The sequence below is a fragment of the Heloderma suspectum genome, chromosome 2 (assembly GCF_057233095.1).
Source record: "Heloderma suspectum isolate Gila_16-S chromosome 2, 16-S_ref, whole genome shotgun sequence".
NCBI lineage: Eukaryota > Metazoa > Chordata > Lepidosauria > Squamata > Helodermatidae > Heloderma > Heloderma suspectum.
Window position 1 is genome coordinate 231,538,004 of NC_139459.1, and position 14,666 is coordinate 231,552,669.

Genomic DNA, 14,666 nt, shown 5'->3' on the forward strand with positions numbered 1-14,666 from the left:
GGATTACCACTTCCCTGCTTGGTCATGGGAATAGACCCTGCATGTATAGTATACTTCCGCTGCAAGATTTTTCTGTCTGTAGGTGTCACTATAGTGCTTCTGCACAGCTAACAGCTAATGGCAAATTAGTATTTACTTATGATGCTTATATTCTACTCTACTTCCAAAGATCTTGGAGCAGCTTATATCCATACAAAGAGACATCATTTAAAGACTGCCATTCTTCATTCATTTTCTGTGACAAGGAGGGAGAATGATGTCCAGTCCCACAGGAATGACACTGAATGCAAACAAGAAACTCTAGGGAAACTCTAGGGAAGATCAGTCATGCTACAGGAGGCATCTGCAAATATGTGTTGTCATTTTTTTGTACAAATTATCAAAAGCTCATGTGGAATACACATGCAGTAAACAAACTAATGTGGGTTTTTCATTGTGTCAACTCACTCTTCGTGCCGTATAACTGTACCTGATTCGAAGGGTGTCCAGACAAACTGGCAAATACTTGTCAAACAAAATGGTCAGGTTAGCTCGTTCTGACTGGATTTCTCTTCTGTCTATCCAGCTACTTACAGGGGGATTCCATCCCAGGTCAGCTGGATTGATGTAAAGGATCCCTAGAGATGTAAAGTGTCGAAGTCAGCAACAGAATTGCTCATTTTTCCATACTTAAATTAGAGCTAATAAAAGGTAATTATCACCAGTGATTATGCAGGAACAATAGCTCCTGTGTCTTTGGACAAGGCATCTGCCTTTGGCCCAGAATCTTATCATTATTTAATTCTACCTTGTGCACCAAATAAAACTGCAACCTGTCATTCTCTTGGCAATGCTACCCCATCTATCCTATTCTAATCAGTGCAATGGAGGCAACTGGATGCCCTGCCCACTCTTCTATGTTTTGATTGACCACTCACACTGCCGGTGTGGCTTTTTGCTTGTTTAAGAACCTAATTCATGCACTAGAAATAAAGCAAGAAACTACCAAGGATAACTCCAGCACATCTATAATGTGAGAACAGGTAGCAACTATCTGGGTAAAAATACAGGAAAAGCATCTTACATTGTTATTGCTTTAGTCACCAATCCACGGATCATCACACAAGGGCTCTCTTGCTGAGCAGTGACAGGCTGAAAAATGTGCTATGCAGGCAGGCGACTTGATGCAAAAACTCTAATTCGATGCAAAACTAAAAAATCACATGTATAAAGACAGCCTTGCATTCACTGCTGCCTCTAATAGGCAAGGGGAAGAATTGAGACCAGGACAGGAATTGAGGAGAAGCATACACCAAAATATAGAAATGTGCAAATCTCAGTTGGCAAACACATGGACGAATTATTATATAATAACAACAACAACAACAACAACTTATAAAGTGTCCAAAATTTTCTAAATGCTATACAGAGATAAAAAGGCAAAGCAGACCCTGCCCACAGACTCACAATCTAATGAACATGATACATAAGAAAAGGGACTGGGGAAGGATGAGGAATATCGTTTAGATCAGAGATGAAGAACCTCTTTCAGACTGAGGGCCGAATTTAGTTTTGGAGAAGCTCTTGGGGGCTGCATTCTACTGGTGGCGGAGCCAAATGCTTGCGGCCAAGGGAAAGCAGGAACCAATTGATGACATGGGGAAGTGGATGTGGCCATATGGGAAACACCAGAGGGCTAGCTTGAGACCCCGGGAGGGTTGAATTTGGCCACCAGGCCTGAGGTTCAACCCCTCTGCCTTAGATGATCCCTTCATGAGGCTTAGGTTAGAGCAAACCCATTCATTTTCTACACCAAAGGAAAGGCTACCCTCTTTCTCTCCATCTACCTGCTCTGGAGACAGTGGCTGGGGTGGCAGTCCGCAGGTGACTGATCTCAAACAGCAGCCTCATGGTGGGATTGAGAGGGACCCTTTCATTGCTTGCTAGAGTTAGCACCTGCAAAAGGGTAGATTTGGTCAGGCTGGCAGCACAAACAGCAATATGAGCCACCCTGACCTCTGTGAAACACAGCAACTCAGGCTGGCATTTTATTTATTCATACAAATATTTATACCCTGCTTTGCTTCTCCAAAAAGGAGTTATTCAAAGCAACATAAAAACAGCAATAATCAATAATTAAAACACAATTATCTAACCAAAAGCAACATCAAGACAAAAACACAAAGAGCCAAAACTAACAATAAATTAAATCAGGCAACAGCAGGATCAAATGTGTGCGTAAAGAGGAATATCTTCAATTGCCAGGGGAACACAGAGAGAGAGAAGGATAAGCTGACCTCTTGGGTGTGCCACATTTCTCAGGTGTCGTACTGAGAAAGCCTTCTCGTGTGTTGCCATCAGCTGTAGCACTGAAGGCAATGGCATATGCAACAAAGGCAAAACTGGTGATCTTCGAGCATGGGCAGACTCACATGAGAGGAGACGGCCCTTCAAGTAGCCTGGTCTCAAGCCATTTAAGACTTTAACGATAAAAACCAGCACTTGTAAACAGGCTGGCAGCCAGTGCAGCTGATGCAAATAAGAGTCACATAATCCCAGCACTTTGCCCCAGTCAAAATTTTAGCAGCAGCATTCTGCACAAGTTGAAGTTTCCAAGTGGTTTTCAAGCACAGCCCCACACAGAGTGCATTACAGTAGTCCCAAAAATTATAAATAACAAAACTCTTTATGGAAGGAGACTTAGGCTTGGAATGGAAATTCTCAAGCTTTCTCCAACCCCTCCTTGGTTCTTCACAGCATGAGACTAACACAACCTTATGCACAATCCTGTAGCTACTAAGCCCTCTGTAGATTCTGATTCTCAGCAGCAGTTCAACTTCACCAGCAATGAATGACCAATGGTTTGCCGCCGCTCCTCCTACAGGAATCCCAGAAAGAATACTTGCATATTTCAGTGCCACCTCCAACAGCAAACATGCCTCTTGCACTATTTGGAGACATTCTTCTGAAAACTTACAAAAGGTAACATTTCCTGGTTATAATTTCTTGTGCCTGAAATTATGGTTTCCCCCCAGATTCTTGAAACAAAAAAAGTCATGAAGGGTTTTAAGAGCAATTCAATTCTACACTTTACATTTGTTTGCATTTTGGCAAAGGGCAGGTTATCCTATGTACTCAAGAATATGTGTTATCTTTGTACCTGTGTCTTACCTTATTATCATCCATGACAGTATTGAGAGACTCAATCCACATCGGATCAATGTCACCATCCAGCACGATCCACTTGGGGCCATCATGGGTAATATTAGCTAAGTCTCGCATAATCGATGAGAACAATCCTAACGAGATCACAGGCATTCACTGGGAATCTCAAAGGAACCAATGTGCTCACTCTTTAATAACTGACAAGGATTTTATTCAGCTTGCATGCAAATGAGCAAGGCAAAAACCAAATGCAGTTAGTTAAATCTGATCGTTATAAAAACAACAGGATATGAATGGAAACTCCTTTTGAAGGAATTAATAAATGTAATCAAATAATCTCGCTGAAAATAATCCCACACCACTGAGAATGATTAAGGACAAAAAAGAGAGAGAGCAAACTCTGGGCACTCCATTCAGAGTAACAGAAAGAAAAACAGTGATTTTGAAAAACATTTTACTATGATTTGTCTTCACCCTTTTCCCTGCAAATTGACATTATCTTCAGATAAACAACATAACCATAATCAAAGGTTCATAAATTTAGATTGCAGAGGAGTCACAGGGCTCCATGGCCACAGTAAGAGTCTGTCTTTCTTTTTTCTGTTTCTGCAACATGCTCATTCCTCTGAAAAATCCCTCGCAAATGCTGCTGGTATACTTAAGTGCTCGGGTACTGAGGATATTAACTATCTAGTGAATACCTGTTCTATCCTACAGTGTGCTCCCATAGAGTACAAACATGACATGGTACAAGGAGATATACATGAAGGCTTAAATCCAACATCACGCTAGTGGACTTCCACTCATGCAATGGGGCTTCCCTGTCCTTTCCTCCCTCCTGCAGTTCCCTATGTGCATCCCAGATCTGCTCCAGAGGGTCTCCCAGATTTGGGGAGTGCACGGGCAGGCTGCCAGCAGTTTTTGTTCCAGTGGTAAAACGAGACCATTGGAACCAAGCTGAAATGTCACTGTATACCCACGTCTACAGTTAACATGTGATGTGGCCCAGGGCCACTGTAAATTTCAGTCTTCACTGTACATTCTAAGCATTTTATCATTCCAGGACAGCCAATTCACATGGAATTGGGCATGAGGAAATATTATATATGTATCCAGGATTTCGCTATATTTTCACTGTCAGCCCCAAAAGCAACTGAAATAGACATGTCTATTCTCCTCATGGTGACAGTTGAAAACTTGAACCGCACCCCAGCTATTGGCCAACCATGCTCCTGAGCTGTTCTTTCACTCATGCTTGCTTATAAGCCCCATCAGGGATACCACTGGCAAGCCCGAAGGGGGATACAAAGCTCAGGCCTAGAGTGTGAGCCTGTCTCCAAGAACCACAAGGGGCAGAGTTACACAGTGTTGGCAAGACATAACATCTGGCACTGGCTGATATAAACGCTAAAGTGGCCAGAGTAGAAAGCTGAGTAAGGACTAGCATTGCAGAATCTCCAGAAGGCCCTGATACATCCTCGCTAGCCAGGGGCTGGAACACTGGAGTTTCAAAGTCCCATAATGCAAGGAGGGTGGGACTGGCAGGGTTATTATCCGGGGCTCTGTTCACCCTACATTACACATAGATGATCAACAAAATGAAATTGGTCCAGGAGAATACCTTAAGTCAGCGAGAAAAATGAGAGGCCAGAAAGCTGAAGTTTACATGACTCAGAGGGTGGGAGTGAAATGCTTAATCAGTGCATTAGACATTACGGGGTGGCCAGGGAGCTCCACACCCCATAACTGAGCAGAAGTCCATAAGCCAGAGCAATGAGAAAATGTGACCAGACAAAGCCTTGGATTGCAGGTTGATGCACTCTCAACCCTCTGATCTCAAGCTAGATCAAAAGCATGCTAACTTGGAGGTTGAGGCAGTATCCTGGGCCACCCCACCCTCCTTTCGGGTCATAAAGGCCACCCCTTCTTGTCGTATTTACATTTCAGAAGCCCCACGGTGGCCCTGAAAGTGTGGAAGCATGTGACATAATTTCGAAAATGTACATATGGGCAAAGTTCTTTTTGTTATAAAAAAGCTAAGTGAATGATTTGTGGGGTGGGGGAAGAGAAGCAGTTATCAAATGCAAGGGAAATTAAGAAAAGAAAAAGGTCTCTGGAGAGTCTGCATGAAAGTTCAGATGAGAGAAGTGTGGTAGACCAATAGCAGCTCTGCTGCGTCAACACACCAGAGAGCAACAGAGTTATTACTTTTCATGAGAGCCTCATCTATGAAAATAGAAAGAGCCAGAGACATGCAAGAGAAAATGCTGGAAAAGCTCTAGCTTGTTATGAGAAATATCTTGCACTTGAGAAAAACTCTCAAAACAAACATTTTGGGTATTCCGCAAGTTGAATGAAAACTGCCTCTCCTGTTGGATGTTTAAGATACAAGGATACCCTTACCATCTTTCCACTCCCTTGTTGCAGGATTAATGATACCAAAGAGTTCATCATTGGTAACGGCTTTTGGATTAAGATCTGTCCAAACAGGCCTCCGCTTCATTATATGGTAGGTCTTGTTCAGGGATTTCAGCACCTGCGACTTGCCTGTACCTGCACTGCCCACCACGAAGACTGAGTGTCGGACTGCCAGGAGCTCTTCGAGCTGTACCACCTGCACAAAAAGCCAATGAGGAAAGAACATAACATCGTGGACAAAAGCAGTCACACAGCGCCCCATTTTACCAATCATACACAACCACATTCATAATGTAAAATTCAGAATAATATATACACTACACAAAGAAATTCTAAAGTTAAACTACTGCATTCCACAATGGGCCACCCATTACCAACACCTGCAGAAACAAAATGGTTCCTCACAACATGTAATATGAATGGCCACAAATCAAGGATCAGGTTTGGTTAGGAAACACTCAAGTAACAATAGAGGGGCTCTAAAGGACAAACAGTGACAAACCTAATAAATGACAATGCAGAAAACTGCAGCACAGATGCACAGATACCCTTAGACAGACTCCTTTTTTTACAGTAGACAGAGAGTTTCAAGATAGGTAAGAAGATACCAAAGCATTGGCTACAGTCTGAAGGTCATGGCCTTACTTTGAGTACAAAGTTATCCTCCGGCTGAAGTCTGAGTTCCAGCACAGCTTGTTTGACAAAGGATTCAAAACCAAGGTCTCGCTTTCTGGGGACATCCAAAGCAGGAAAGAGATCCCCAATCAGACCCATGAACACTGGCATGTCATCTGTCACAATCTTTGGGATGTTGAAGTCCCGAAGAGAGCGCATCAACACCTGGTCTTCAGGACGGTCTGGGTCTCCTCTCTTGAGGGATCCGGCAACAACCAAGACTGACTTAATTGCACGTAATCCCCAGTCGTAGTGATCCTAATTGGGGGTGGATGGGGCGGGGGAGGAGGGGAGAGAGAGAGAGAGAGAGAGAGAGAGAGAAGATAATTCATTTGTGCATAGCCCACACACCAAATCCTGGAAGAGTATCTGCAGATCTCAGCATGCTATCAAAGGAGCAGAGGCTAACATTCATCTTATTTTTACTTTGATCCTCAGCTTCCTGTTGGAAGGACTTGAAAGCCCAACCTCCCTAGGCACCAAGCAATCAATACTGAACCAATGAGGTGAAAGAAGGGAAGCAAGGGGATGAAATCCCAATAGGCCTGACCCAGAAATCCTGAGAACTAGCATTGTGCCTGGAAGATCTCAATTCGAGGAACAGCAGGACTCAGACAGGCCCACCTCCTCTGTGCCCCCAAGCACTGGGTAAAGGAATGTAATCCACAAAGGAACAAGGACATCAAGAAGAACCACTGTTCCCATTTCACAGCCTAAAATGCCTTTGAAAGGAAAGAAATAGAAGTATGCAAAATGCATCGTTGAGTCATTCACAGAGCTAACATTTCTCTGCATTGTTCACTAATATTGTACAGCTAATGAAATCTACTTACCTGCTTGGACAGCAGTTCTTTGCATAGCTGGTACAGAGTGATGAACTTCCTAGCTAACAGCCGGGCTTCTATGAATCCTTCTGCCACCAGCATAATTTCGCAGATCAGCTCAAAGTCTGGCACAACCATTGCACATGGCCTAGGAGAAAAGCCTGCAGATGTAACCAAACTACACAGGAAGCTGCCCTAGACCAGGTTAGACTAGTTGTCCATCTAGCCCAGTATTGTCTCTTCTGACTGGCAGTTCCTCTCTGGGGTCTGGGGCACAGAATGTCTTCCCTGATACCAGCTACCTGATCCTTTTTATAAAACTAGGAGGTGCCAGGGATTGAAGCTGGAACCTCCTGAATGCAAAGCATGTGCTGTACTATTGAGCTATATAATCCCTCCCCTACATCTGCACTGTCAGTGCATTGGGCCCAAAGTATTAAACAAACTGAAGCACCAAGGACCACAGATTGGCTTATGAGGACTCGGGTAGAACAAGAAGTATGCTGATATGCTCCAGTAAGATTTTATACCAGCTCTGTAATCTGATGGTGATCAAATGTTCAAGTGATAATATGGCTTCCTCAGGATTTTCTACAACTCCACATCACTCTCCTGACTTTTAACTCTATTAAAGCTCCTCCCCCTGCTGACTTCAGTGATGTCATAATATTCACACTGGGGCTGTTCACACAACACGTTAACCCTCACTCAGTGGTTGAGTGTGGGTTGTTTGTTTAACCATGGGTTAGCATGTTGTCTGAACCCAGGACATTTTCTGGTTTGTTAACCACCCTGAACAATCCAACAACCATGGGTTCTCAGAGTGGCTTGTTCGAGAAAAATAAGCCACACTGCATGGTTAACAAGCCACCCTGTGGAAAACATCCTATGTTCAGACAACACGTTAACCCATAGTTCAACAAACAACCCACAGTTCAACAACAACCCACACTCAACCACTGAGTGTGGGTTAGCATGTCATGTAAACCCCATCATTAAGTCTTTCCTGGAATGTACATAGAGAAGCAACAGCCCTACAGGCTTGCATAATCAGGACCTGCAAGAAAGACACTAACTGCACAAATTGACACACTTTATATAGCCTGTGGACTTCAGACCAATCCAGGGTTGGCAACTTTCATTCAAAAGCCAGAAGACTGAAGTCCTGGGCTAAACCTTGGAAGCAGCACACTATGCCTGTTTCCCTTGCTCTTGCCAAGGCAGAACAGACATGGCAGAGCGAGACCCCTATGTGGGATATTGTGATCAACAATGAAGGATGTGGAGGAGGATCCAGATCTAATTTCCAGTGCAGTTACGACGAATCAGCAGGTCGCTACTTCTCAGCCTTCATTTCCCTTCTGTAAAATGGAAACAATGACTTACCACATAGGACTAATGGAGGGAAAAATGAGGCAAACACTTTTAACGTACTAAAATAAACTGCAGTCAAAAATATGATAAAATCTAAGATAAATTAGATCTGTGTCTTACCTGAAAAGAGCTTTCAAATTCTCAGGCAGCTCTGTACGACCTGCGTAGCCAGGGTTCATGGTAATGAAAATACCAACAGAAGGAACCAATTTAATATCTTCCCCGAGGAAATTAAAATTCCTCTTTTTGTCTCTTATGGCATCTTGTATGCTTTTCACCTGAAAAGGAGAAAAAAATGGGATGTTCATAAGAACCCCACCCCCTTACAGCAAACCAGCAGAGCAGATTTAACAAAATATGCCAAAGCTTTATAGAAAGGGCCAATATGGTAAACATTAGGACTGAGCATGTGTCTACACCGCAGCATATCACAGCTAGAAAATGTCTACTGTTAGTTGAGAGGACTTGCACCACCTCTGTTGATAAATGCTATTAAAACCACTGCCATGTTATGAGTAAACCCTAATGCAGCATTAGATGATCTCCTGTTTTAAAAAACTGCTCTAAGGCTTTGTCAGTGTACTTGGATCACACCTTCCTGGATCAAACCAAGGACTCATCTAGCCCAGCATCCTGTTTCCAACAGTGGCCAGCCAACTGCTTCCAGGAAGCCCAGAAGCAGAGCACAAAGAGAACAGCCTGCTCCCATTTTCTGCATTGCCTCTAATAATGCCTAATGTGAAATTTGCCTATTGTACCACTATTGCACACTGATTTGACATTTTCACTGAGCTATCCACCACAACCCCAAGACCACTTTCCTAGAACAGCCAGTTCAGATTCCTGTAGGGTTATGTATGGTTAGGATTTTTTCTGCACAATGTGCTTTAATTTACACCTACTTACATTAAATCTCATCTCCCATTTTGTTGCCTATCTGCCAGTTTGTTGCCCATTTGCCCAAGATGGTGAGGTATTTTTTAGAGTTGGCTTTGGTTTTCACCATCATGAATAACTTGCCATTCACAAACTTGACCACCTCACTGCTCATCCCTAATTCCAGATCATTTATGAATATTAAATAGCACCAGTCTCAATATAGATTCTTCTTCTTACTCCCAATATCAAGAATTTTGCGTATTTCCAGTCCTCATGGATTGGACTTTTAAAAAACATTTTAACTCTGGGGTGCCACAGGGTGCCATCCTGTCCCCAATATTACTTAATATCCATATGAAGCCATTGGGAGCAGTCATCAGGAGATTTGGGGCAAGGTGTCACCAGTATGCTGATGACCTCCAGTTCTATTTCTCTGAGACATCTAAATGGGGAGAGGCCATGCATGTTCTGAACCAGTGCCTGGTTGTAGTTATGGCTTGGATGAGGGCTAATAAACTGAAGCTGAATCCCGGTAAGGCAGAGACCCTATAGACTGGCAATTCCAGGGTCCAACAATTGGGCTGTTTGCCTGCTCTCGATGGGGTTGCACTCCCTCTGAAGGAGCAGGTGTGTAGTGTGCGGTGCTCCTGGATCCATCTTTGCAACTGGAGTCCCAGGTAACTTAGGTGGCCCGGAGTGCCCATTACCAACTTTGGTTGGTATGCCACCTACGTCCGTTCCTGGCCAGGGACAGCCTAGCCACAGTGATCCATGCACTGGAAACTTCACAATTAGACTACTGCAATGTGCTCTTTGTGGGATTGCCCTTGTGCTTGGTTCAGAAGCTGCAGCTAGTGCAGAATGCAGCAACTAGGGTGCTCACTGGGACACCCAGCTATGCTCACGTAACACCTGTGTTAAAAGAACTGCACTGGCTGCCTATTAGCTACTGAGCCACGTACAAGGTTGTGCCATTGTCATACAAAGCCTTAAACAACTTGGGACCAGGATATCTAGCAGACCGCCTTCCCTTATACATACCCAAGGTACCTTTAAGATCGTCATTGGAGGCCTTGCTGGTCATTCCAAAATTAACAGAATGTCACCATGCAATGCCTGGACAGCAGGCCTTCTCAGTAGCAGAGCCCACCCTCTGGAAAACCCTCCCCTGTCCAGTCTGTGAGGAAGAAAATGTGGCATCCTTCAAACACCTCCTGAAAATGCACTTGTTCACCCAAGGTGTCCCTCTGATTGTAATTAAATTAATTGTGCTGCTCCATCTTACTGCTCTCTGTATCACTTTTATTGTAATTGGAATTGTTTTTAATGTTGTGTTTTTAATATTGTACTTTAAATGTGACTATAATATTTATATGTGAATCTCTTAGGGATTTTATTCTCATTAATGGTATATAAATGTAATAAATAAATGAATAAACATTTTTGAAAATCACAACTCAAAAACACCACAGAAAAATGTAGAACAGTGCTAGCCATCCATCTGTCCTTCATAACCTCCAAAGCAGTGAAATATTTTCCCCCCGCTATAGACTCTGCTTCTTTAAGGCTGGCTAAGATCAAGCTCAGCTCAGCATCAGCCCTGAGTCAATTCACATTGTAGACAAGCCTGGAGTATATGACAGGATATGTTAGAGCCAGTATAAACTGAAAATAAGAAGGGTCACAATGGCGTGGTCGCAGCCACGCGGGAAGCTGCTTCCTACAAACAGCTTTAGCATATTGGGCTGCCTCTACCCAACTGTAATTCTAGCAGCCATGCATGTGGTTGATTGAACATAAAACCCAGGCCAAAGAACCATCCTCACACATTGGAAAATCCAGCAGCAAAGCTCAGCACAGCTTCAATGAGATAGGAATGAGGAAGCTGGTAAGACCACCAGGTCACATCCCAAACAAGGACTATTCCAAACCAGCCTAGGCTGGGGCAGCTGAATAGTTTCAATTGATGCTGAGATAAAAGGAATGCAAATCCTTCATGCCATCTAAAATGTGTCTTGATAGCATACATCTATCCCACTGTGTAATGGTTCTCGAACATCAGAGACATATACTCATGGCAAACAGCCTATCAAACGAGACACCCACTGCTTTGGGCCCACAATGTTATACAATAGTTATCTAAGGTATAATTTTAATTAACCTGAAAGTCAAGTGAGGTTTTGTGAGTTGCTGCCTTGAATATTGAATGGCAAGAGTAACGCATCTGCTATAACATACTTCCCTTACGCACTAACTTTATGCCTTGCCTGTTTTGTCCTGCTGAGCAGCTCATACTCCATGACCACAAATTTATCATGTGACTATTATCTATGGAGAGCTTAATCTCATGAACATTTTTCCTGTTGGGCTATTTTCTGAGAGGAGGAAAGGATCAACACCATTTTTATTAGCTTAATCTCCGTATTAATTGGCTGTCTTCAAACACAAATAATTAATTATAATTCCACGACACTCACACTTTACAAAAAACTTGGCAAAAATGGATTTTTTCCATATTTACATTCCAAATTGTATTTAAAACCATGATGATGGATTTTAAATTTCATTTCAACAAACTAATTTTATTTCAATAGTCTAAGTAACCAGAGTTCTCCAACTTAGTCCCCTCCAGATGTTTCAGACTACAACTTCCAGCATCCATTACCATTGGCCATGCAGCTGGAGCTGATGGGAGATGAACTCCAAAACATCTGGAGGGCCGAATGTTGGGGAAGGCTGGTCTAACTAATGGGGAAAAGTTATGAAATGTTGCTTCATCTAGGGACTCCATGTCTGAGTATATCCTTTCTCCTTTAATGAGATACAACTTTTTGTGCTCTTTGCTGGTGAGTGCACATTGACAAGCTTAACACTGTTCAATTATTATTGTAGCAACAATACTACAAGCGAGAAGAATCTTGGATCACAAGCTGAAGATGAGCCAACAATGTGATGTGGCTGAAAAAAAGGCAAATGCTACTTTGGGCTGCATTAATATAAGTATAGCTTCCAAATCACGTGAAATACTAGTTCCCCTCTACTCAGCACTGGTTAGGTCTCATCTTAAGTACTGTGTCCAGTTCTGAACACCGCACTTGAAGAATGATGCAGATATACTAGAAAAGGTTCAGAGGAGGGCAATGAAGATCAGGGGACTGGAAACAAAGCCCTATGAGGAGAGACTAAAAGAACTGAGCATGTTTAGCCCTGAGAAGAGAAGACTGAGGGGAGATATGGTAGCACTCTTCAAGTACTTGAAAGGTTGTCACATAGAGGAAGCCCAAGATCTCTTCTTGATCATCCCAGAATGCAGGACATGGAATAATGGGCTCAAGTTACAGGAAGCCAGATTCCGGCTAAACATCAGGAAAAACTTACTGTTAGAGCTCTCTGATCTGGAGATGTGTAATGGAAAGCATTTAATAGCAGGAGCGCTCATGTAACTCCTCAAGGAAGTTACAAGGAAGGCTGGAACGGAACCAACCGACAACAGAAACAATTCCCTAGGGAGGTGGCGGGCTCTCCCACACTGGAGGCATTCAAGATGAAATTGGACAGCCATTTGTCAGAGATGCTTTGACTTGGATTCCTGCATTGAGCAGGGGGTTGGACTTGAGCATCTTATAGGCCCCTTCCAACCCTACTATTCTATGATTCCATCACTACACAGATCCACACAAGCATTTTTCCCATAGTACTTTTGCCCAGGCAGCTGACTTCACTATAAGGATACATTCTGGAAGTTCCAGCCTTCCTTGAGGAGTTACATGAGCGCTCCTGCTATTAAATGCTTTCCATTACACATCTCCGGATCAGGGAGCCAGCCAATGTAGGAGCCAATTCATCAATTTAAATGTTGGGAACCTGCTGAACACCACTATGAGCAGCGACCCAAGTCTGTAAATGTTCCAAGACATCCTCAAGAATGTATGTTGATATCATAGCTCACTATCTCCATGAAATTCTTTGAAATGTAGTTTGAGCCAGAAAACAGGGCACCTTAAGAATTACTGCTACACCAAAAAGCCAACATGTGATGGCTTTGCCATGTAAAAAAATTACCATATGAATTCATACTGCCTCAACATGTGCTCTACTGTCTAGAAGAGGCCAGGCTACAACTGCCCTAGCAGAGTATGTTCCCTATTTCTACTGAATATCCCTACAGCAAGATCATATGCTTACCAGTTACTGTTCTTCCCTTTATCCTACAGCTTGCAGGTTCACCTTACTGATTTTATCAAAAACAACTGAACAAAATGCACCTCTCCAACAGTAGCCACACCAAAGGGTAAAGAAGAGTTAGTAAACAATGCATTTTTAGTACAAATGAATGTTACCAACAACTTTGCCAAAGCTCCTACAATAGCTTAGCCCCACCACCACCCCCTACACAATCACTGATCCTGCAGAATGGAGTGAAGTGTAGGGATTATTGAGGATTTTGTTTAGTCTGCATTTTTAAGTGAACTGAACTGATTCCCATCTGCCAAACGAATACACAGATTGGAACACGGTTACTCCCTGAATTTTGTGATACAGTCCTTGGCTCAAAAAGTTACCAAAAAGTATATTAAAATGTATATTTTAGTTTAAAATGCATACAAAAATGCATATTTTGTGAAACAAATATGTCCAAAACTAAAGTGAATTTTTGTGTGACTTTTTTTTAATTTGCAGATTGAGAAAGCATGCAACAGATTTATGAATAAACACATGCAAAACGGACATGGATGAAGAATAGATTGATCCATCCATCACAAGTGGACTCAGGGTCTCCAGTACAAAATACAGCTCCCATCTCAGCTCTGCATGTTCAATTTTAGGCTATGAACATCATTTCTCACTACTAGAACAAGTCATTGCACCCCCAGCCTTAACAGTATAAATACTCCATTTATTACAGCATTTCTGCTCAGAGAACTGGATAAAGTTGCTATACAGAATCTCCCCGCTCCAAGCTATCAAGCACTGGAAACAAAGGAACTAAAAAGGGAAATTTGTTCGTAATAGGGCTGAATTAGATCTCCAACTTATGTAACAATTCTGAAACCAGTAATTCCCAAGCACCTTTCACTTCTTCTGAATCCAGGTGGCAATCAGGAGCAAGGCTTTTTTCTGTGGTAGCCCATTTAAAGAAAACCCTTTCCAGAGGCATTAAATTGGCATTAACTCTTGCATTTGGTGGATTAACTGTTTGCTGCTCTTTTTAAAATCATCCGTTATTGTCTTTTTATATAGAAACAATATGCTAACTACAAATACTGTTTGTGAACTCAAGACAGGAACAATTTAAAAAACTAAAGAACTGAAAAAAATGGAGTTTTTAAGAGTTTCACATGTACACTTTCA

At 42.6% G+C, this 14,666-nt stretch overlaps 1 protein-coding gene across 1 annotated transcript in view; it reads right to left on the reverse strand.

Annotated features, from left to right (window-relative positions):
* The window catches only part of DNAH9 (dynein axonemal heavy chain 9), a 293,377-nt gene that overhangs the window by 210,650 nt on the left and 68,061 nt on the right, over window positions 1-14,666 (reverse strand). The window contains exons 29-35 of the mRNA XM_084838397.1: window positions 8,556-8,713; window positions 7,071-7,209; window positions 6,208-6,495; window positions 5,548-5,758; window positions 3,151-3,278; window positions 1,827-1,935; window positions 470-617 (exon numbers count right to left, since the gene is read on the reverse strand). Of these exons, the coding sequence (XP_084694523.1) occupies window positions 470-617; window positions 1,827-1,935; window positions 3,151-3,278; window positions 5,548-5,758; window positions 6,208-6,495; window positions 7,071-7,209; window positions 8,556-8,713 (1,181 nt within the window). The remainder of the gene's footprint in view (window positions 1-469; window positions 618-1,826; window positions 1,936-3,150; window positions 3,279-5,547; window positions 5,759-6,207; window positions 6,496-7,070; window positions 7,210-8,555; window positions 8,714-14,666) is intronic.